The sequence below is a fragment of the Manacus candei genome, unplaced genomic scaffold, assembly GCF_025592945.1.
Source record: "Manacus candei isolate 608988 ecotype Guabito, Panama unplaced genomic scaffold, ASM2559294v1 h1tg000025l, whole genome shotgun sequence".
NCBI classification, from domain to species: domain Eukaryota; kingdom Metazoa; phylum Chordata; class Aves; order Passeriformes; family Pipridae; genus Manacus; species Manacus candei.
Window position 1 is genome coordinate 9,147,450 of NW_026138073.1, and position 19,705 is coordinate 9,167,154.

Consider the following 19,705-nt stretch of genomic DNA (forward strand, 5'->3'; position numbering starts at 1 on the left):
TTGCTAGTAAATGAAGTGTTGCAAAGAACATCTTGTGATTATAATTCAATGCCAGTTATCACAAGTATTTCTTACCACGTTGCAAGAAAGAAACAACCACTTTTCCTGAGCTTCATCAGTTCTGCTGCTCTTCCCTCCCTGATAGGAAGTATAAAGCTCTTGCTGCTGCCTCTTATTACATAAGTCAAAAACCTGCATGTATAAACAGGGAGAGACAAAATATAATAGACAAATACACTCCCAAAACAGGCCTTTAGAGTGAGAGATGGAATGGAAAGTTCCCACCTACTTGTGACAAGAACTTCACAGGATCCACTCCACAAAATAGGTATCAACTCTCTTACTCCCAACAGCATTCAAGTAAAAGCATAACCAGAAATTCTATTCATAACTATGACAAAGTGCCCAGGATAAGCAGAAATGTCAATGTGAAATAGAATAAAGCCACAGAACTTGACTATCACCAGAAACAGCACTCTGCAGTTAAAATTATATATATATAAAGTCACTAGATATAGTGCTGTGAACCAGATAACACTATTTAGCAGCTACAGTATTGAGGCTCTGTGTTCCCTCCATCCCTATCCTTTAGCCAGTCCAAATACATACCATCTTTCTATCAGTCTAAAGCAGTTTTCAGAACATAAGCTTTGTCTATAATGAGGACATTTGATTCAACTGATTAACAGAAAAAGGAACAAATTCTATCAGCAATGGAGGAAAATGGGGCCCTACCAGAGCACCCGACTTTGCAGCACAGAAAAACGGGGTTTGGGTGGGGCTTTTTCTTTTGGTTGGGTTTGTTTTTTTAAGTATGAGAGTTCTAAAAGACAAAAAGAAAATACAAAACAGTATTCTGTATTTCACATTTTTATTAGCTTCTTGCTGGCAGGCATTACACTTGGGAATAATATTGCACCAGGCATTAAAAATATGAATTCTACCACAGGGACATTTTGCATTTAGAATCCAATATAAATATTTCTAATCATATTTCCATGGCTACAGATAATATTTGGTTGCTTGATTTATATGCATAGAAAGAAACAGTTGTCATAACTGTAAGAAACTGTACTTATCAAGTACTTTTAAAGGGTGGGATTTGTTTTCCTAGAATATTACAATACTGTTTATTGATTTAGAAACTAAATTAGTCTACACAATAGCAGCTTCTCCCCAACTGCATTTAAAATTCTTTTTGTTTCTTGCTCCCAGTGTCATAGCATTAGATGGATTAGAAACCATTTAGACAGAGGTAATTTTAGCACTTTGAGTCGAGTCAGAGAATTGTGTTAATGACATAAAATACCCTATTGTACTAATTCTTCGGACTCCCTCTTTCAAACAAAAAGGTGTCTTGACTGAACAGGCACATGCACGGTTTTTTTCTGATCAGGACAAAAGAACAGAGCTGCTAGAGAACGAAACTCCTCCAGTCCTTACTGATAAACAATAAATAGTCGTATAAAAAAAAGCCCACATTGTTGCTTTAGTCAAAATCCAGACTCTCTTGGGTTTGCTGTCCAATTAAGTTGCTAATCACTGAAGTGGCTCCTGTGGAGTCAGAATCAGTCATCTGTTTTCCGTGCCAGTCTACAGAAAGTCCAGTTATGCTCCACTGTGTTTTCATTGGCACGCTCGCTCATGTGATGAACTCTGGTGTTCCTGATCGTGAAGCCTTGCTTTGTGATGTACTCCATCAGATGGACTCGGAGTGACACTTCCTGGTGGTAGTCGCATGGCCCAAAAGTGAAGGAAACCTGGCAGTCCCTGGTGTCCATCATGTGCTTGTTCCACTTTGTGAAGTGGTTTGAAATGCCTTCCAGTAGCGCGTGGACTTTCGTCGTGATCGTGAGCTGTGTGATGATGACGGCCACTGGGTTGGAGTACTTGGAAAGCTTCCGGGTGCTGGACAGCTCCACCACCTCCTCAAAGGTATCCACAGGATACAGTGGCTTGGGGTCATTTAGACACTGAATGAGCGGCTCAATCTGATAGAAGTCCGCTTCCTTCCGGAGGAGGTCGAACTCCTTGAAGTCCAGTGGCAAAGTGAGCTCTGAGGTCCTTAAAAAGTTAAGAACATAACGGAAAAGTGGTCCATCTCTGTCAATAAAGTAATTGCCCTGAGAGTCCCTGGCAGTGGGGAAGTCTCCCCTGAACATGGCCCCGAGCATTGAGTCAGGATATCTCGTTAGAGTTGTGAGGGAGGTCGTATACATGTGTCCACCCACATTTAGCGTGACTGGATCAGTCATCTAGAAAGAGAGAAATTGCAGAGTTTATGAAGCCACCACACAAGATTCGATCACCTCACTGACACACATGGCAAATACTGTTGGAAAACTGGGAGAGAATCACACTCCTCCTGTTCAAAGCCTTTAATGGGTGTTTAAACCTGGACAAATCCAAGCCACCTGGCAACAAGGCACAACTGGCAATTAAACAGGATGATACTTAACATGCAGAACGCACATTTCCAGAATGCTTTAGAAATCTGAACAACTGAGCTACTGTCAGAGAAGCGAGTTTTGCATTTGGGTAACAAGTTTTTTCCTATTCTACAGATGGGGAAATGAGAACAGAAAGATTTCCTGATGAACGAGTTAGTCTGAATGAGGCCCAGCAGTGTTCCTTACTTTCACAATCTGTCTCTCATTCTAGAACAAAACCAAATCAAAAAAAAAAAAAAAAAGGAAAAAATCAACCAAACAAGTCTTAAACCTCTTTTTCTCCCTCAAAAGAGGAAGACAGTGCAACTGGACACATAGGACCAAGAGCTCACAATCAAAATAATCCATGCCCTGGTTCAGAGGCATCGTTAAAACAAGCAAAGAAAAAAAAAGAACTTTTAGCTTTTAACTCTAAAAAGAAGTATTTATTAACAAATTAGCATGCTGCATAGAAGAGGGGGACAGAGCACAAACCAGTCTGCATCAGCTTCCAGATAGCTCATGAGGAAGCAAGAGAGAAAGGAACATAAATCCCATCTGGCCACCAACCCTAACAACCAGGACTGTGGCCAGCCAGAGAAGAGAGACATATGCATGGCAGCAGAATGAGAAGGGGAGAAAAATAAGATGTGTTTGTCTAGTTTGTGACAAGGTTTACAAGGAAAAATACTTTTCTTCATAAATAAAATTACAAAGTCCTTAAAATTATATGCAGGAAGCACAAACTATTTTCAGCCTTTGTGTTAGGAAAATAGTAACAGCGAGCCCCAGGCATCAGTTCAGTCCTGGCTGATTGTCACTATGAAACATGAACCTGGGTGCTCCCCACAAGCTGCAGGCGAGGTGCAGCACTCCAGAGAAGGTAAGTAAGCTGTTGTAAAGCTGGTGTAACATGCACAGTTTTCCTCCTCACACGAGTGAAGCTCTGGAGCTACACAAGACAGATCTGGAAGGATTCTTGCTGCAAGACCTCGAAAGCCCAGTTGTACCACACAGCACACACTTGCACAGGCTCACTCACCATATATCCCCAGTCTCCATTATCCATCTGTTCAATTGCTTGAACTGTGGTATTCCAAGTTTAACAGAAGGCTGCTGAAAGGATACGCGATTCACGTCCTCTTATCTCCCTGCAGGAAAAAGCACACACAAACAGAGAACAAAACATGGCAGACCATCAGTACCTACAAGAACACCAAGGGGAATACTTTCCAATCAAAGGCAGGCTCTCTGCCAGGACAGCCACAAAGCCACATTAGCAGGAGAATCTGCAAACCCGCTTCTCCCTCCTTCTCCCTTCATGCTACCCACAGGACTGCCTCTGGAGCACACGGGTAATCACTCCAGTGGCTGCCTGAACATCCCAGTTTTGTTGAATAACATGCAACGTGCCTCTGAGGATAATACACGTTCACAAACTACCTTTCACCTGGGAAACTCTGAGTACTGTGAAAGACAGATGTCATTTTCCCACTTAGCCACCACTGAGGTCACACATGTGACCCGTTACTATTAGTCAACATTCCCATGCTCCAGTTTCAAACTGCTCAGAAGAATAAATCAAGCATGAAAGTCAATGAACAGTAAGAAGAAAAAAACTCTCGCTGCAGAGTTAATAATTCAGCAGTGGAGAACTGTAACTGATAGGAAGAACATTAATCTACAGACAAAAGGCATGAATGGACTTCCCAGACACCTAGTCTTAAAAGCAACCTCTGTAGAGACAAACCAGAGGACACCAAACATGTTTTCAACACATTCCAACAAAAGCAATTTGAGAAGAGGTTCATGCTGAACTGTTGACTTGCATAACAAGGGGACTGTCCACATGAGCACAAGGCAAATCCACATCGAGGGTTGTGCAACTCGGGGAGGGGGGGAAGTGAATGACCTCAGACCCCAGTGTTGATTTTCCAGTGGTGGCCTGTCAACCATGTCAAGCAATGCAAGGACAGGGAAGCCAGTTGTCAGTGAGCATTTATCTCTACCCAGAGCCTGCCTCTCTGCTACAATTGCTGAAAATTTAGGTCAGCCTGTTTTAAGTAGGGTACAGCTTCTCAGCTTTGTTTATTTTTACATCTTAAAAACCACACAGTTTCCAAGTCTCCTGCTCCCATCCTCTTTACTAACAAACTTCAACAGTCACCCAGCTAAAGGCAGATAAAGATTTAGCCAAGCCAGAGACCTACATACCAAAACAACTGAAGGTTCATAGTTAATTCTCAACCAAAAAGATAACTTGCCCTTCTCTTTCCTAGCAAATAAGGTTGGTCTCATTCAGCACAGAACCAGGCAGCATATCCCACCTCTCTGGGCTCTGCTTCCCTGCCCAAACCCACAGACTGGGCACAACAGTGTCCAGCAGGTCTTCCGGTGCCAGCAGCACAAGCACAGCCCCAGCTGCCTCTCAGACGGATTAAAGAGTACAAAAAGCAAAATCAGTGTATGAAAATTGTGAGGCCAGACAACAGAAGACTAAGGAATACTAAGATACAGAACTAGTCATACCAGGATCCTATTTTTACAAATTAGAGACGGAGTATGCTTCAAGAAAGTACATTAAAGCACAGCCCCCGACAGCAGATAAACCTGGAACGCTCGTTTGCCAACCTCTGTAATTATTTTTTTTAAATGTTCACAGATCAAGAAGTGAATTCATTCAGGTTTTCTCTGTTTGGAATTGTCACTCATTAACTTTTATCAATAGCCCAGACCTTTTAAATTCCAGCACTTGAAAGTGTTAATCTGGTCAAGTACAAGGCCAGGAGAACATGCAGATGTGCTGGTACATGTTTCTGATATTCAAGGAAAACACTCACTTGAAAGTGAAATGATGCAGCCAGACAGAAACCTCACTGGTAATCATGGCAGAACAGATCTGCAGTCTTAACAAAATTAACTGGAATTACGCATTCAGAATATTTCAAAGACAGAGAGATGTCCATCAGTGTTATTTTAACTGGTGGATATGATGTTATTTTGGTCAGCATCTAAGTCCACACTACAGATGAATCAAGACTTTACGAGGGAGAGAGAGATGACACTGCATGCCCGTGCAAAGGCATGAACAAATCTTTGATCACAGCACTGCTGTGTAACACCACAGTGAATAATTCACGAGAGCAATTATCTGAAACAAGCCTAGCCCTCAACACAGGAGTGGAATCGAGAAATCTCACTGACCTTTGTGTAAGGACCCAGAACCACGAGGCACACACAAACCTCCCTGGCAAACCAGTGCTGGAGCAAGATGTGCAACACAAAGGGAAGACACCGGGAGGCCATCCTAAAATGATGCCTGAGTGTGATACCAACTATCCATTGCTTCCCTCATCAGCCTGGGAGCTCTGAATTTCTGGACAACTTCACAGGCTAAAGTAGCTCAGTTTGGGTACAACTTGAGCTAAGGACTAGAAAGGATGAGGATGTACAGCCTTCATGACATATGCCTTTACAACAATGTTTTAAAATCCTCCTGAATGGAATACAGTGATCATCAGTGGGGATGGGCAGACACTCCAACCATACTCCAGGACAGGCAGCCTCAAGCCAGCTCTGGTCCCTCTCACACAACAAGGATCCCACACAGGGCCAGCCTCACCAACACAGCTACACCCATCCAGGCAGCAGACAAGGGATGACATCCTTTGATAACCATCAGCCTGCCTTTGATAATCACAAGAAATACTCATTTAAGATGAAATTCAGACAAAGTGCTGACACTGGTTAAGTCAAACAGGATGTCCCTCTTTGGTGGGAGCAGAAGTGTCAAGCCACAGTGTCAAGCCACAGTCCTGCCCTCGTTTCGCTGTTCTGTGCACAGGGAGGAGACACACAGCAGTGACATGGTCACCGTGGCTCCTGCCACAGCACAGCACAAGCACAGCCAAAACTGGAAAGGCACAATGAGAAGCGAGAAAAGCACTCAGGTCATCATTTTATACTCAACACACCAAACTGGGTACCTGCATTTACAAAATGCTCGCTCTTATTTCATGTATTATGACTCAGAGGATTACGGGGCTGTTTATCAGCAGCACTGCTGCAACAGGTAGTACCACTAACTTCAGCAGGGCTTCTCCCAGAACAGAGCTGCTAACCCACAACCATTCTGCAAGCTGAAATTCAGAGAAAGCAAGTAAGAGTCAGGTGAATGTCTGTATCTGTGAACACACACCCGGGCTCAGGCCAGCCCAGGGATGCCAGCGGCACTGCAGGCATTTGCACTGCTGGGACTACAGGCACTGCATCGGGTTGAGGCCACTGGCTACAAACCACTGCACTGATGTCACACACAGTTACCCAAAGGAGGAGCAGAAATACACCCAGCAGTTTTAAGTCAAGAGGCACAGACCATCTGATTTGTTCTGAATGTTCTTCATCTGTTTTTTCCAACAAAAGAATTAAGGGATTTATTTGTGGCAATAGTGTTTCATGAGCAGTTTGGTATCAATATTACAGCACGAGCTTTTTAACCTCAAGAGTTACCTTTGATTTCTAGGTCAATACAGAGGTGGCAGATATTTTACCAATGGCAGCTTAAAAAAGAGCAAGCTAAGACTCCACTTATACAGACACGTACACTTGGCATTTCATTTACTCACCCCCTCTTGAGCTCCCTGCCTCTCAGACTTGGATCTCCAAAGATGAGAAGAAACTCCAGCCCCAGCACAGTTATGCTGTACATGGACAACCTCTCTGTTCCCAAGCCAGTCAGAACATTTGAAAGGCAAGTTCTTACTGTAAATTATTGGTGACTCACCTGAACTGACAAACACTGAACAGCAGCAGTGCTGACTGTACTCCACCAAACTACAGCAAAACAACAGTCTGCAGAGCAACCCCTGAGCTCCAATTCTGTGCTACCCTGTTAACCAAGAGAACAAGGAGGAGGAGAGCTCTCAAAACAACCAGTTACCCGAATCTTCTGGCAATTCAGCCGATCGGCTTCACTAAAGAAAGCATCTACCACCTTCTACACGTGTCAGGTTTACAATGACTAATGCAGTTTATTAAATGTTAACTTGATTTTCTTGAGTTGTTTTTTACTAATACTCAGTCTGCACCTCAGGCAGGGTGGAAAAACGCTCACGCCAGACACTCAGCATTTTCACTCCTTTATGTTTAATTGCTTCACTATAAATTCCAAGCTCCTGAAGTTTCCTTCCCTCCCCCGAGGAGCTCTGTGACATCCTGTTTCAAGCTCAGATTCCAAACTTTCCTTTTAATTGCTTCTTGTTGGAAGAGCCCACATCCCAGTACGACTTTGGCCCTCCTCTCAGAGAGCCAAAGGAAGACTCATATCCAGCCTGGTCCTGCTGAAGCAACCCAGAGCACCCAGGCTTCCAGGATCTGTGACAATAATTGAGTTTTACCCACGTATTTTCCTTCTGTGACACTAAGCAGTGTTGTTCCCATGTAGAAACACGTCTCCAAACAGTTTTGGAGGAGGACAGGTGTCAGAAACACCGAGCCTCGCTGCACACACCGATGGGGCTCAGCACACACACAGACAGCAAGACGGGGAAGAAAACCCCCTGAGAGCCCAGAGAGGGGGCCAGGGCTGCAGCAGGAGCCGGGAAGTGCCCGTTTCCATCACAGAGGAACCAGGGAGCTCGTGGTAGCAGAACTCTCTCCAGGATCAGAGTGATTCAGCAAAGACGCTGGAAATGAACCCAGACATTTCGTCTCTCCCTCCCACAAGTGACCCAAGAGCCCACGGCCTCATCCCCACCCCAAAACAGAGCCCCAGCCCTGCCTCCTCTCCCCATGGCGCAGGAGGACCCACTGCCCTCCCCGCCCGGAGCAAAGCCCACGGATCCCAGATCATCCTCACCAGAGATCCCCGCTGGGCACCGCGGCTCCCGCCCGGGCATCCCCCCGCTCCGCCCTCAGCCCAACCGGGAACGGGACCTGGGCAGCACCTGCACCATCCCTGCCCGAGCGCCGCGGCCGCGGCTCCCCGTTCCCGGCCCGAGGGAGCCCCGGGGACCCGGCCCCGCACCTGCCCCGCACCCGCGCAGGGACGCGCCCGTCCCGCCCCAGCGCTCCCGCCGCGGGAGCGGCCCCAGCCCCGCAGGGCCCCGCTGCTCCCTCGAGCCGGGGTACCCCCGGCCCTGCGCCCCCCGCCCGGCCCGGCACTCACGGGCGCAGCTCCCGGCGCTGAGGTGAAGCCCGGCGGCAGCAGCAGCGACGGGGACTGTGCCCGAGCCCGGAGCGGAGCCGCCGGCGCGGGCGGGGACGGCGGAGCGGGGGAGTGTCCTGGCGAGCCCCGCCCCGCCTGTCGGTGGGTGACGGGGCGGGGCGGGCGGGCACCACGGCGGGACGCGCCGCCCCGCTGCCCCCGCGGCCGGCGGGCGGTGTCCGCGCGGGGCGGGCCCGGTCCCCGCGGGGCCCTGAGGGCCCGGTCGGGGCCGCGCGCAGGGGCGCTCGGGCGCGCGCGCCATGCGCGACCCCGCGGGGTGTCCCCGCCCCTCGCGCGGCCCCCGGGGCCGGAAGTGGCGCCAAAACGCCGCGCGCCCCGCTCGGCCTTTTCGCGCGCGCCGGGGAGTTCTCGCGAGAGCACGAGCGGGAGGCGGGGTCTGGTGGCCGCAGGGCGAGAGGACACGGGCAAGATGGCGGCGGCTGCAGCGGCTCTGCGGCACCTGGCCACGGGCGCCCGCCTCGCCCCGCGGGGCCGCGCCGGGGGACCGCTGGCCTCGCACCTCCAGCAGCTGCAGCAGCGCAGGGGCTTCCGCGTCTCCGCGCCCGCCGCCATACAGGTAGCTGGGAGGGCTGTCCCCGGAGAGGGGCTCGCGCCCCTCAGGGCAGGGTCCGGCCCCGGGGCGGGTGGGCTGAGCGATGACTTCGCCCCCGGGCTGAGGGGACTCCCGGCGTTCGGGGAGCGCGGCCGTGCCCCCGCCCAGCCCGGCTGCCGCTGTCTCGCAGGTGACGGTGCGGGACGCGCTGAACCAGGCGCTGGATGAGGAGCTGGAGCGGGACGAGCGCGTCTTCCTGCTGGGCGAGGAGGTGGCTCAGTACGATGGCGCCTACAAGGTTTGTGGAGGCCGTTGGCGGGCTGGGAAAGGGCCTCAGGCGGGCCGTGACTCCTGTCTCCTGCCCTCCAGATCTCCAGGGGCCTCTGGAAGAAGTACGGGGACAAGAGAGTGATCGATACCCCGATATCCGAGGTGAGGCTGCCCTGTGTCCAACCCCGGTGATCCCTCCATCAGCTGCTCCCTGCTCCTAACCCCTTGGTTTCCTTCTCTTTCAGATGGGCTTCGCAGGAATCGCTGTCGGAGCTGCTATGGTTTGTACATTTGCATTTTTCCTCTTCTGGTTTTAAAAATTAAACTATTTTTAGATAAAAACACGCTAATACATCTTAACGTATTTAACAGGCAGGGTTGAGACCAGTGTGTGAATTCATGACATTCAACTTCTCCATGCAAGCCATTGACCAGGTCATAAACTCTGCTGCCAAGACCTGTTACATGTCTGCAGGATCCATTGCTGTTCCCATCGTGTTCCGGGGCCCCAACGGAGCGTCGGCCGGAGTGGCTGCCCAGCATTCCCAGTGCTTCGCAGCCTGGTACGGGCACTGCCCTGGGCTCAAGGTCGTCAGTCCCTGGAGTTCAGAGGACGCCAAGGGTTTGCTGAAAGCATCGATCCGGGACGACAATCCAGGTGAGCACGGGCAGGTCATGGCAATACGTGGTGCTCAATCCTAGGGAATGGCTGTTTTCCCCTCCTGCCCCATTTAAAAGATACCACAAAAAAATTGTTAAACCGTAAAGCACTCAGGTTTTCTTTACTGCAGTAGGGTACTTACAGAGACAGAAGGGTTTACTCTTTCCCTAACAGTCACCTGCCTTGCTAACAGCAGACTGATTTTGTGCTGTTGCCAGGTACATGGCTTTAGTGTGAGTTTTGTTCCAACCAGGAAACCTGGAAGCATTTATAAATCTATCATAAAGGGATTAAAAAGGATGAAGTTAGGAGGCCTTCCTGCATATACAGTGCTTCAATATAACTCATCATGAAATTCAAATGATAAATTCAGAATGTCACTAATTGAAAGCAGGGCCACCTTTGTCTTTATTTTTCACAAACGTGAATGAAAAATGGGAGACCTTTCAAAAAGTGGTGATCGTAACATCGTGCACTGAAAGTAAAATACCTGATCTCATTTCAGACTAGTCGTAGACAGCTTTCTAAATGCTTCAGCATTGAAGTAAAGACTCTGATTTACTTCTTTTTTTATTTAATTGCTTCTGCAAACATGCTCCTCACTCCCTTGTTGCTTGGATGGGTTTAGTGTATTGAGCTGCTGCAGGACTGCTAATGGTGAGTGCAGCCCTGTGCCTGCAGACATACACGTTAATCCAAGTATGTTTTCTTCTAGTTGTGATGCTGGAAAATGAATTACTATATGGTGTTCCCTTTGAAATGTCTGAACAGGCACAGTCAAAGGAATTTGTTATTCCAATTGGAAAAGCTAAGGTAGAAAGGCAAGGTAAGCTGAGAATATGTTTGTTTCCTTATTAACTGACCTGGTTGGGGACTTTTTTTAATCTCAGCTGTTCAGGGTACTGCTGTCACAGGGCACAGAAAAGTATTTCAAATGTTAAGTGTTCAAATGTTCTTCTATCCAGTAGTATGATTTCATGTTCTGTTACCCTTTTAGGGAAACATCACCTGATAATCCAGATCTCAACTAAAAAAATACCCTTCTAAAGGATTTGTTCCATAGTGTAGAGATGAAGCAGGTGATGGCTGAAACACTTCTTTCCTCACCTAAGTATATAATTTTTGTCAAAAATGCAAAAAGTGGTCATTGTAGCGTTTAACCCCATTTGTTCATGATTTACCACTAAATTATATGAAAGTTTGAAAAGGATAACTTGGTAATTATATTAAATACCTCTTCAGTTCCCTGAATTCAAGGGTGAAGTTTGTATCTTGGCATAGGTCTTCCTCTTTTCCTGCTATGTCTGGGCTCAGCTTTTCAAACAAACATAAGGAACTGAAATTTACAAGTGAATCTAAATGTTAACCTGAAAGGAGCCTGAGGTATAGAAAAAAAAGCTTTAAATCTTAAGGAGTTTTTTTCTCTTTTAACACTTGTTTTTCTTCTAGGAACTCATGTTACATTAGTGTCACACTCAAGACCTGTTGGCCATTGTCTGGAAGCAGCTACTGTACTTGCTAAAGAAGGTGTAGAGTGTGAGGTGAGTGGAGTTTCTGTTGCCTTTCTTTTTCCCTGAAAGGGGGAAAAAAGGCAGAGTGTCTTCTCACGCAGGCTCTGCTCACTTCGGTGTGTTAACTACAAGCTGCTTATATTTTTAAGTCCCTTTAATAGCACGTGCCTTTCATGTTTCTGAGTTAGAAATTTTGTTAAGACCTGTCTTTAAAGTCCGAACAGATGAAAGTGCTGAGGGGCCCTGTACCCAAACGGTGGTGACTGACAGGCTCAAGTCACAGCAAAGCTCTCATTATCCCTTTTTCCCCCAGGTTATAAACCTGAGAAGCATTCGACCAATGGATATCGAAACAGTGGAAGCCAGTGTGGTAAAGACAAACCATCTTGTCACTGTAGAAGGAGGTTGGCCCCAGTTTGGAGTAGGAGCGGAAATCTGTGCCAGGATCATGGAAGGTACCAAGTTTTGCAGTGCATGTCTCAATCTTGTTCCCTACTATAAATCCTGAAGGCTTCTTGATAAAGCCTGGCAAAGGCAGAGTTAGGGGTTATAGCTGAGGAGCTGGAGCTTGGCTGTCTTGCTCTAGAGATTTTTACAGGGTGGGTACAAAAACCACAGTGCATGAAGATAAACAAGCGGGAACAGCACTCTCTGGAATATTAGAGCTATAGGAACAAAACTGTTTAAATAGAACAAGATACAGAAATCAAGAGAAAACCACAGTACATGGCAACCTGACACTGTCTTCTGTTTCAGGCCCTGCCTTTAACTACTTGGATGCTCCAGCTGTGCGTGTTACCGGCGCCGATGTCCCTATGCCTTACGCAAAGATCTTAGAGGATAACTGCATACCTCAAGTGAAGGATATAGTATTTGCAGTGAAGAAAGCTTTGAATATATAAGTTGTAAATACATGTTTTAAAGTACCTGCTTTACAAAGCATTATTGGTGTTGGGCAAGTTGTATCCATAATTTATGTTCTATAAGCTACGTGAACTTTTGTACAGTGGGGAAAGTATAGTGACCTCCCAGAATATTTATATATGGGGTTATGCTCCCTAAGCCACACTTCATATATGCAACAATGTGGTAATGCTTGTGTTCAGCAGTACAGTTGGGCTAGTGCTACTGTTTGTGGAGAAATCCCGTTCTAAATTCAGAGTGAGGAAAAAAATCCTCCGTTTTTGCTTGGCTTTAAGTACCAGAGGAACTGTGTCAAATCTGCTGGTTTAGTGCACAATTGCAGAGAGCAAGAGTAGGCCCCCAGTGCTGTAGAGCTGTAGGAGCCCATGGTCACAAGGCCTATTAGAAGGGAATGACTAGACTGGATGGGTGAAGCCCTGCCTGCCAGTGCAGCTCTGCACAGAGGCTGCAGCAGCCCACAGTGTGGGTTAAGAGGTGGTGACCCTGTTTGGTTTAAAGAGGGCTCCACACATGCAGAAAGACTTCTGCACAAGAGCTTAAATAAAGATCCTGACCCTCTTCAGTAGGTGATGGGAAACACTACCTAACTTTTCTTTACTCCCTGTCACATAGAGTGATTAAAAAAATGCATGTCCAGATGCTTGGCTTTTATGGCTCAGCTCCATGTGGGTGTCTGTAACTCCTTGCCTGGGCTGACAACAGCACGTTCCCACTGTAGGTCTCGCAGAGCAAAATGAGTTCCTTTATTCAGCTGCACTGAGCCCAAGACTGAAGCAGCAGTTGTGCAGATTGTGTGTGAAGAGCTGGGGAGCAGTCGAGGCAGACTTTTGGCAGAACACCACATCCCAGGGTTTGGCTGAGGGTTCGTCCTGCCAGGCTTCCCTCAGCAACTTTTGGTACAGAGGGAAAGCTGCCCTGAAGGGCCTGTGCAGAGGACATACTTCTGTAAACAGAAGAGCTCAGGTCCTGCTTCAGGGAAGGGCCAGGAATACCTTTCAGGGTATTCCTTTTAGCAGAGGTGCTGTTAGGTTCTTAGGAAGTGTGGCTTGCAGGTGCCAATCCCAGCTGAACATACCCACCACACTGCTGAAGGAATTCCATTAACATTTTAATAAAAATGACTGAATATCACAGGTTACATGAAACTTTGTACAGACATTCTCTGCATAGTAACAAACACTGATGTACTTGAATTTTAAAAAATGGATTATCTATAATCCTTTAAAGTGCAATTTGTTTAAGGTTTTAAATCAAAAAGGATCTTTCAATAAAGTTTAAACTGTAGAATTAACTTGAAGTAAATTTGCATTTAACTAAATCAAGAATAACATCCCAGTGCCCTATTAACTCCCATTTCAACTGTTTCCTCATTTAAAAACACTTTCCCTTGGAGTGGCAGGTAGGATGTCCATTTAAACAAGCTTAATGAGACAGCATTTTAACTCCACCAGCAAATATGGTGGGAATAAGATTTAATTCTCCAGTTCCCTCACCTGTGCAGTATGCTTTAAGGGTTGGATTATCTAAAACAAAACTTGTTGATTCAATGCAGCAAGAATTACAATGAGTTACAAGTGCATGGAAAGAGTTGAAAAACTGAGCAGACTAAAACTACATCCCTGTAATTTGAGAAAAAGGGGTGGAATAGAGCTAGGAAAAAATGTATTAATTCACCGTCATCATGGTCATTCCTATTTTCAGATTTTTATTCAGCTATATAGAAGCTGCTGTACCCCTGCAATTGTAGCCAGAGAACACAATTCTTGAAACCCAGTAAAGACTGGAGTACTTATCACAGCATGGGGAGGCAATTCGGGCAGGGCAGTGCTGCTCGAGGAAAGGTGAAATCAGGCAGAACGGAGCTCCAACGTCATCAGTGCTGGTGGGTCAGTTGCTGGTCAGGAGGGTCAGCACAGGAGGGGGAGAGGGAATTCAATCCTGGAGTGACCAGTGGCCTCAGCTGATCCTGGGAGCACTGTAGTCGCACGTCTGTGTTTTCTTCAGAGTTCCTTTCTGAAAGTTTTGGATGGAGCTGAGCAAGGCTCCCCGGCTCGCACTGACGTCGGGCTGCGGCGTTGGCACCTCTGTACTCAGGGGAGGAGCTGCTGGTGGCAGGGGTGGTGGAGGCGGTGCTGGGGGGATGGACGATGCTCCTGTTGAGCCAGGGAGAGAAGATATAGTTTAATTATGCCAGGGGTGTCCTGCCACAGAGGACTGTGGCTGCTTTGCTGGACATGGTCAGTCCTGCACTACCCACATCATCCCTTGAATGCCAGTGGAATGTGAAGAACAGAACAGATGGGAAATGCCCAAGTGATCAAATCCCTCTATCTGCAGGTGAGTCGTGTCATCTGAGACACCTCTGAAATGAAGCCTGAAGGGCCTCAGTACTCAGGGATGCAAAACATGACTCAAATGTGATCTTCTGAAGGAAATGGAGATCACTTAATGGGATTTCCCAGCTCTTGTTTTTGCCTAGTAGAGCAGTTTGCTTTCTGGGACATGAACAGTAACAAAGACTGGAAGCAAATTTTACTACCTGTTCCTACTTACTTAACACACTTTATGATCTTTGAAGGACCGCATCACTGTAATATTTGTGATGACCATTTTGCTTGGTCAGATTATATTCCGTTTTTAAAGTACTAACTGCAGATAGAGTTTTCTGGAAGTGTTTTACACTTCCACAGTCCACTTTCTTCAGACATGTAACAAATGCTTGTTGGACAGACTGAATGAACCACAACACTGTGACACACACCTCTTGCCTGCCTCTCCTGTTCCCACCACCCACCTTTACACTCTGGCCTTGCTCTCTACCCCAGTCAAACATCCATCTCATCATTCCTCAGCCTCCATGTCCTGACTCCCTGGGAAGCCAGAGCCCACAGCAGTACATGTGGGGAGCTAGCCCAGCAGTGAGGGCCTGCATGGAGGTGCTTCCTTGGCAGTTCAGATCCAGGCAGGTGGCCTAATTTGCCCCAAGCTGCTCTGCCAAACACCCTGATCTTGTGCAGCTCTGCTGCTGCACATTGCACCATCATTTCTACACAAATATAGTAATAATAATAGGCCTATCTTGTCTCATATATTCTGGAAGGAGTAGGGGCATAATGATTGGTATCTTAGAACTGTTCAGCAGTGAATTTTAACTGCATCATCTAGATCATAAGTTGTTCCACATGAAGACTACAGAGACAAATGGTACCTATAGTCTAACACTTGCTTTCAGTAGCTCTAACCTACAAAGAGAAATATACTGGTAAGTGGCAAGAATAAGGATACTGGACAAACAAAACAGCATGAGGGCAACCAAGACACTGTGGTTACTGAAGTAGAACTGCTTGCTATGAAGTGAGAAAATACCAAGCAGTTGAAGGACATTATGCCACACAGACTCGAGGTATTTGATGAAAGATAAAGCTCAACTGCAGAAAAAAAGCAGACAAAAGTTTTTTGTGCTCCATTTCTCTCTCAATTCCTCACACTTGTTTTCAGTCTAACAGGTAGCAGTAAAAACATCACTGCTGTTATTAAGCAGTTATTCTACTAGATGAAAGACATAACTCAAAGCTCCCTCATTTTCTATTTGTACTAGTCTTTGAAGAGAGACTTTTCTCATACAGGAGCAAGCTCAAAATGCAGAATATTCACACAAAGCATCCAATTTTGCCAGTGTACATTAATATGTGCTGTGATTGTAGCACTTCCAGCTCTTCAGGAGAAATTCTCATTGGCATGAAAGCCCTCTGTGAAAATAAAACATGGAAGTACATATTGAGCTCATCTTCACTCTCTTCCCTTTCAGAGGAAATACTCAAATCCTAACAGAAATACCAGAGATCAACTGAAACAATTTAATGTTCCTGGTGCATGTGGATCAACTGTTCTCTGAAGTAATCAAAACATAACACAATGGTTTCTAACTTACCCAAATCTGCTTTTTACACTTGCCAAAGATGTGAGTCAATTTATTATTAGAAATACTGGAAAACCATTCCCTGGGTCAGAGCCCTGTTTCTTACATGGATAGACTGCCAGGAAAGGAAAACTTGGCACTTTGCCAAAGGAAGAACATGACCAAGAACAGTTCAAGTAACCATTTTATGGCTGAAGTGGTCAGTGCAGAAGCTGTAGGACTGGCACACCAACCTGTCCCCAAACAGATCAGGTGAGCTGCTGTAAGAGCACCAAGAGCAGCTACTCATATATGAAATGGCTTCAAAGAGATGCAAGAACTGCAGAGAACAAAGCCAAGATTTTTGTCTGGAATTGCAAGGTGAGGCTGAAGAGGCTATGCAAGTAGTTGTACAAGATGCAATAGGGAATTGACCACAAAAACAGAGGCCAGGACTCTGCAGGGAATACAAATACAATGGTAACACGTGCCGTGGAAGAAGGCACATGTTTGACAGAGAGGGGGAGCAAAAAAGACACAAAATGCTTGGATGACTAAGTATTATTAGGCCAAGCTTCCATGTCTGTCTTCAAATTTTGGTCTGGTTATTTTACAAGGGGGGTAGAAAAGACAGGGAAGTATAGGGGGAGAGGTCACCTTCCTTTCTCGAAAATTGTTAAATTCCTCAAGACTCACTGTTATTGAAATAGAGCTGCTGACAACATCATGCAATTAAACTCTTGTGAGACTGATAACAGACAATGACACTCTTACACCCGAGCTCTGCCTTAAAACATAAATACAGGGTTCAGAACAGTATCTGACTAGCCATGAGCATTACATATTGAACCTGGTAATTAAGAGCATGATTCCAAAAATCTTCATATCCATTCATTTCAGTTAGTCAGTCCAAACCAAGCTGTCCTTCCCTTCTTGACATGAGTGGTGAAAAGGACATCTGAGTTCACACACAGGTGTAGTTACATCTATAGATTAAACTGTTCTGCCCAACAGTGATATATTTTCCTGTATTTACTAGAAAAAATCACTTAAGACAAGTGCTCAGTTGTCAGTAGGCCTTTCCAATATACATGCTGGAAGACATTGCCTGCACACACACGTTCTACTCATTCATGCAGTTGTAAGAATAAAACACTCAAACAAGAACTTACCAAGGGTTTTTACAGGGACATTTTTGTTAAAAGAGTGTGTTAAAAGGAATAGGAAGTAAATCAGATGCTGTAAACTTGATGCCTGAATTGAAACAAAAACTTAATTATGAATTTAAAGTGACAGTAATAGTGCAAACAGCATTAAAAACTTGGCTGAGAATGGGATGCGAACAAAGAAAATCATTTTAGTGAGGTTTTAAAGATGCTGCATTTCATTAAAATAATCTGTAGGAACATTCAGATTTTTTTCTTCTATTCCCTCCCAATACTAAGTTCAAGATTTGCATTCAACTTTCCCATTTAGAAACAGAGCATCTTTAAAGAGATAAATCAGCATTAGCTTACTTTTCCGAAAATTCACGTTCAAAATGATGCATGCTCTATTGAAGACAGCAGAGAAAGAGAGAGGACACAAGTTAATCATCTGGTTCTCGTGTCAAAGTAAGAAAAACAGACACTGTTAGCTGAAAAGTTAGTACAAAAGTCAATATATTCTTATTCACTGACAAATACGAGGACAGTGGATTGACTATTTCAATATACATTTACAATACTTTGTCCAATTCCGAATAACAAACCACTATTTTCCACACTCTAGGCAGTATTGTACTTGATCACCAAATACAAAACAAGTGCTTCCAGCTGCACATGCCATAATTCAACCTTTACAGGATTAAAGTGCATTTAGAGAGATTTAGCAAGAAATCTGCAGGAAGATTAGCCACAGGAGATGAAATCCATTCAGTTCAAGGAACACTTCCTGCTGTATTAACACCTGTATTTACACTCATGAGTCAGAGACACTCAGGAAAAGCGCTTCCTAAAGCATTCAAATTGTCTTACAGAAAGGTGAAGGGCAGGCAAGATGCACCATATGGATGCCAATGAAACCTATATTGTGCTGAAGGATTTAGAATAACTGGCACAGAAAAGATTGTTAAGTACAACTCTCACTTTGTTCCTGCAGAAAAGCCCAGGAAAGCAAAAGTAACATCCCACAAACTTTTCTCTGTTGTAAAACATCATGCTGGCATTTTATGGTATTTCCAGTGGACACCTTTCCCCTCAAAGCAGGCCATGCACTCAATCCTACAGCTGCAACTGTAGGAAAGCCAACAACTATTTTATTTCTTAGTCTGTGTTCCATCAACTATACCAAGCACTCTGGTGCAAGCCAAGTCTCACAAGGCCTTTGTTCAGAGACAAAGCACCTCTCAACGTGTGAGAAACCCCTGAACAGGTTCTTCCCCAGGACATGTCAGCCTGGAGCCCGTTCCCCTTTGGTCAGTGTCTCTGGCTCTGCACATACCCACACACCACACTGATTTACCAAATGATGGCAAGAGCTTCTGCTGGGTGCACTTTTCCTCATCAACCTCAATTTTGCCTTGGCATCACATCACCAGGATGCTTTGAGGTGCCCTGATTCTAACACAACCACACCCAAACCACACAGACAGACTGAAAGCCTCATGCCCTTTTGAGAATCATCTCACCACACTGATACCTACAAGCAATTTTGGTTTAGAGGTAAATACCCTTAGTAAGTACAAGGAAACTGGAAGAGAGAGAGACAAGCTACAAAGGCATCACTTGTCACTAAGTCCCACCATGGGGCCAGTGAGTCTTTCACTGAGCCAGTAATAGCATACCTGCTTAGAGCAGCTAAAACTACAACACTGCTGAGGAAAATTTCAGCACACTAGTTTTCTCTTAGCACTAATATCCAAAATTTCTTCTATTAATTCTACTCACAAAAGCATTCCTGAAAATGTGCCACTTGCCTGTACACTTCATGAACAACATCCAAGCCATCAGCTCACTCAGCCATTTGAGTCACATCAACACATAAACCTGCATCACATGCTTAAAACTTGAAAAAGCTTTCAACCAAGTTCCAACAAGTCCAAGTTAAAACATAACTAAAAGGTAGTTTTATTGAAAAAGAAAAAATTGTTTGCATCTGTCCATTTTGGAGGCACAAGGTTTTCTTTTGCACTTGTAGCTACTTCTTTATTAAAGTTGCAGCAAACCCTCCAGCTAACACTGGGTGCATCCTGAGAGCAGCACTGTTACTGTGCA

General features: G+C 45.5%; 3 protein-coding genes across 8 annotated transcripts in view; 1 reads left to right on the forward strand and 2 right to left on the reverse strand.

Moving 5' to 3' along the window:
- Window positions 1-635: 635 nt before the first annotated feature.
- KCTD6 (potassium channel tetramerization domain containing 6) lies at window positions 636-8,723 on the reverse strand. 2 transcript variants are annotated; one of them, XM_051788944.1, is made up of 3 exons: window positions 8,596-8,723; window positions 3,472-3,580; window positions 639-2,255 (listed from the first exon to the last, which is right to left on the reverse strand). In XM_051788944.1, exons 2-3 carry the CDS (start codon window positions 3,496-3,498, stop codon window positions 1,569-1,571), a joined length of 714 nt encoding a protein of 237 aa, XP_051644904.1. In that variant the 5' UTR covers window positions 3,499-3,580; window positions 8,596-8,723; the 3' UTR covers window positions 639-1,568. The 2 variants fall into 2 exon arrangements, with proteins under 2 accessions (XP_051644905.1, XP_051644904.1); XM_051788945.1 differs by lacking the exon at window positions 8,596-8,723 and having other exon boundaries at window positions 636-2,255; window positions 3,472-3,525.
- A 304-nt stretch (window positions 8,724-9,027) lies between these two features.
- PDHB (pyruvate dehydrogenase E1 subunit beta) lies at window positions 9,028-13,844 on the forward strand. The gene is made up of 9 exons (XM_051788943.1): window positions 9,028-9,211; window positions 9,378-9,485; window positions 9,557-9,619; window positions 9,703-9,738; window positions 9,830-10,115; window positions 10,834-10,944; window positions 11,568-11,659; window positions 11,943-12,084; window positions 12,386-13,844. The coding sequence occupies exons 1-9, from the start codon at window positions 9,065-9,067 to the stop codon at window positions 12,529-12,531; spliced, it is 1,131 nt and encodes a 376-aa protein (XP_051644903.1). The 5' UTR covers window positions 9,028-9,064; the 3' UTR covers window positions 12,532-13,844.
- PXK (PX domain containing serine/threonine kinase like) overlaps window positions 13,649-19,705 on the reverse strand; it is a 34,985-nt gene continuing 28,928 nt past the window's right edge. For 3 of the 5 annotated variants that reach the window (XM_051788938.1, XM_051788939.1, XM_051788942.1), the window contains one exon: window positions 13,649-14,706. In XM_051788938.1, coding sequence (XP_051644898.1) covers window positions 14,510-14,706 — 197 coding nt within the window. In that variant the 3' untranslated portion in view covers window positions 13,649-14,509. Of the gene's footprint in view, window positions 14,707-17,623; window positions 17,706-19,705 lie in introns of all 5 variants that reach the window. The other 2 variants (XM_051788941.1, XM_051788940.1) reach the window with 1 other exon arrangement.

Excerpts from the sequence above, each read along its gene's own strand:
- PDHB (XM_051788943.1), top strand. The coding sequence starts at position 9,065 with ATGGCGGCGGCTGCAGCGGCTCTGCGGCACCTGGCCACGGGCGCCCGC. Across the intron at positions 9,212-9,377 it reads CCGCGCCCGCCGCCATACAG|GTGACGGTGCGGGACGCGCT; the intron begins GTAGCTGGGAGG and ends GCTGTCTCGCAG. Across the intron at positions 12,085-12,385 it reads CTGTGCCAGGATCATGGAAG|GCCCTGCCTTTAACTACTTG; the intron begins GTACCAAGTTTT and ends CTTCTGTTTCAG.
- KCTD6 (XM_051788945.1), bottom strand. The coding sequence starts at position 3,498 with ATGGATAATGGAGACTGGGGATATATG. Across the intron at positions 2,256-3,471 it reads ATGGAGACTGGGGATATATG|ATGACTGATCCAGTCACGCT; the intron begins GTGAGTGAGCCT and ends CTCTCTTTCTAG.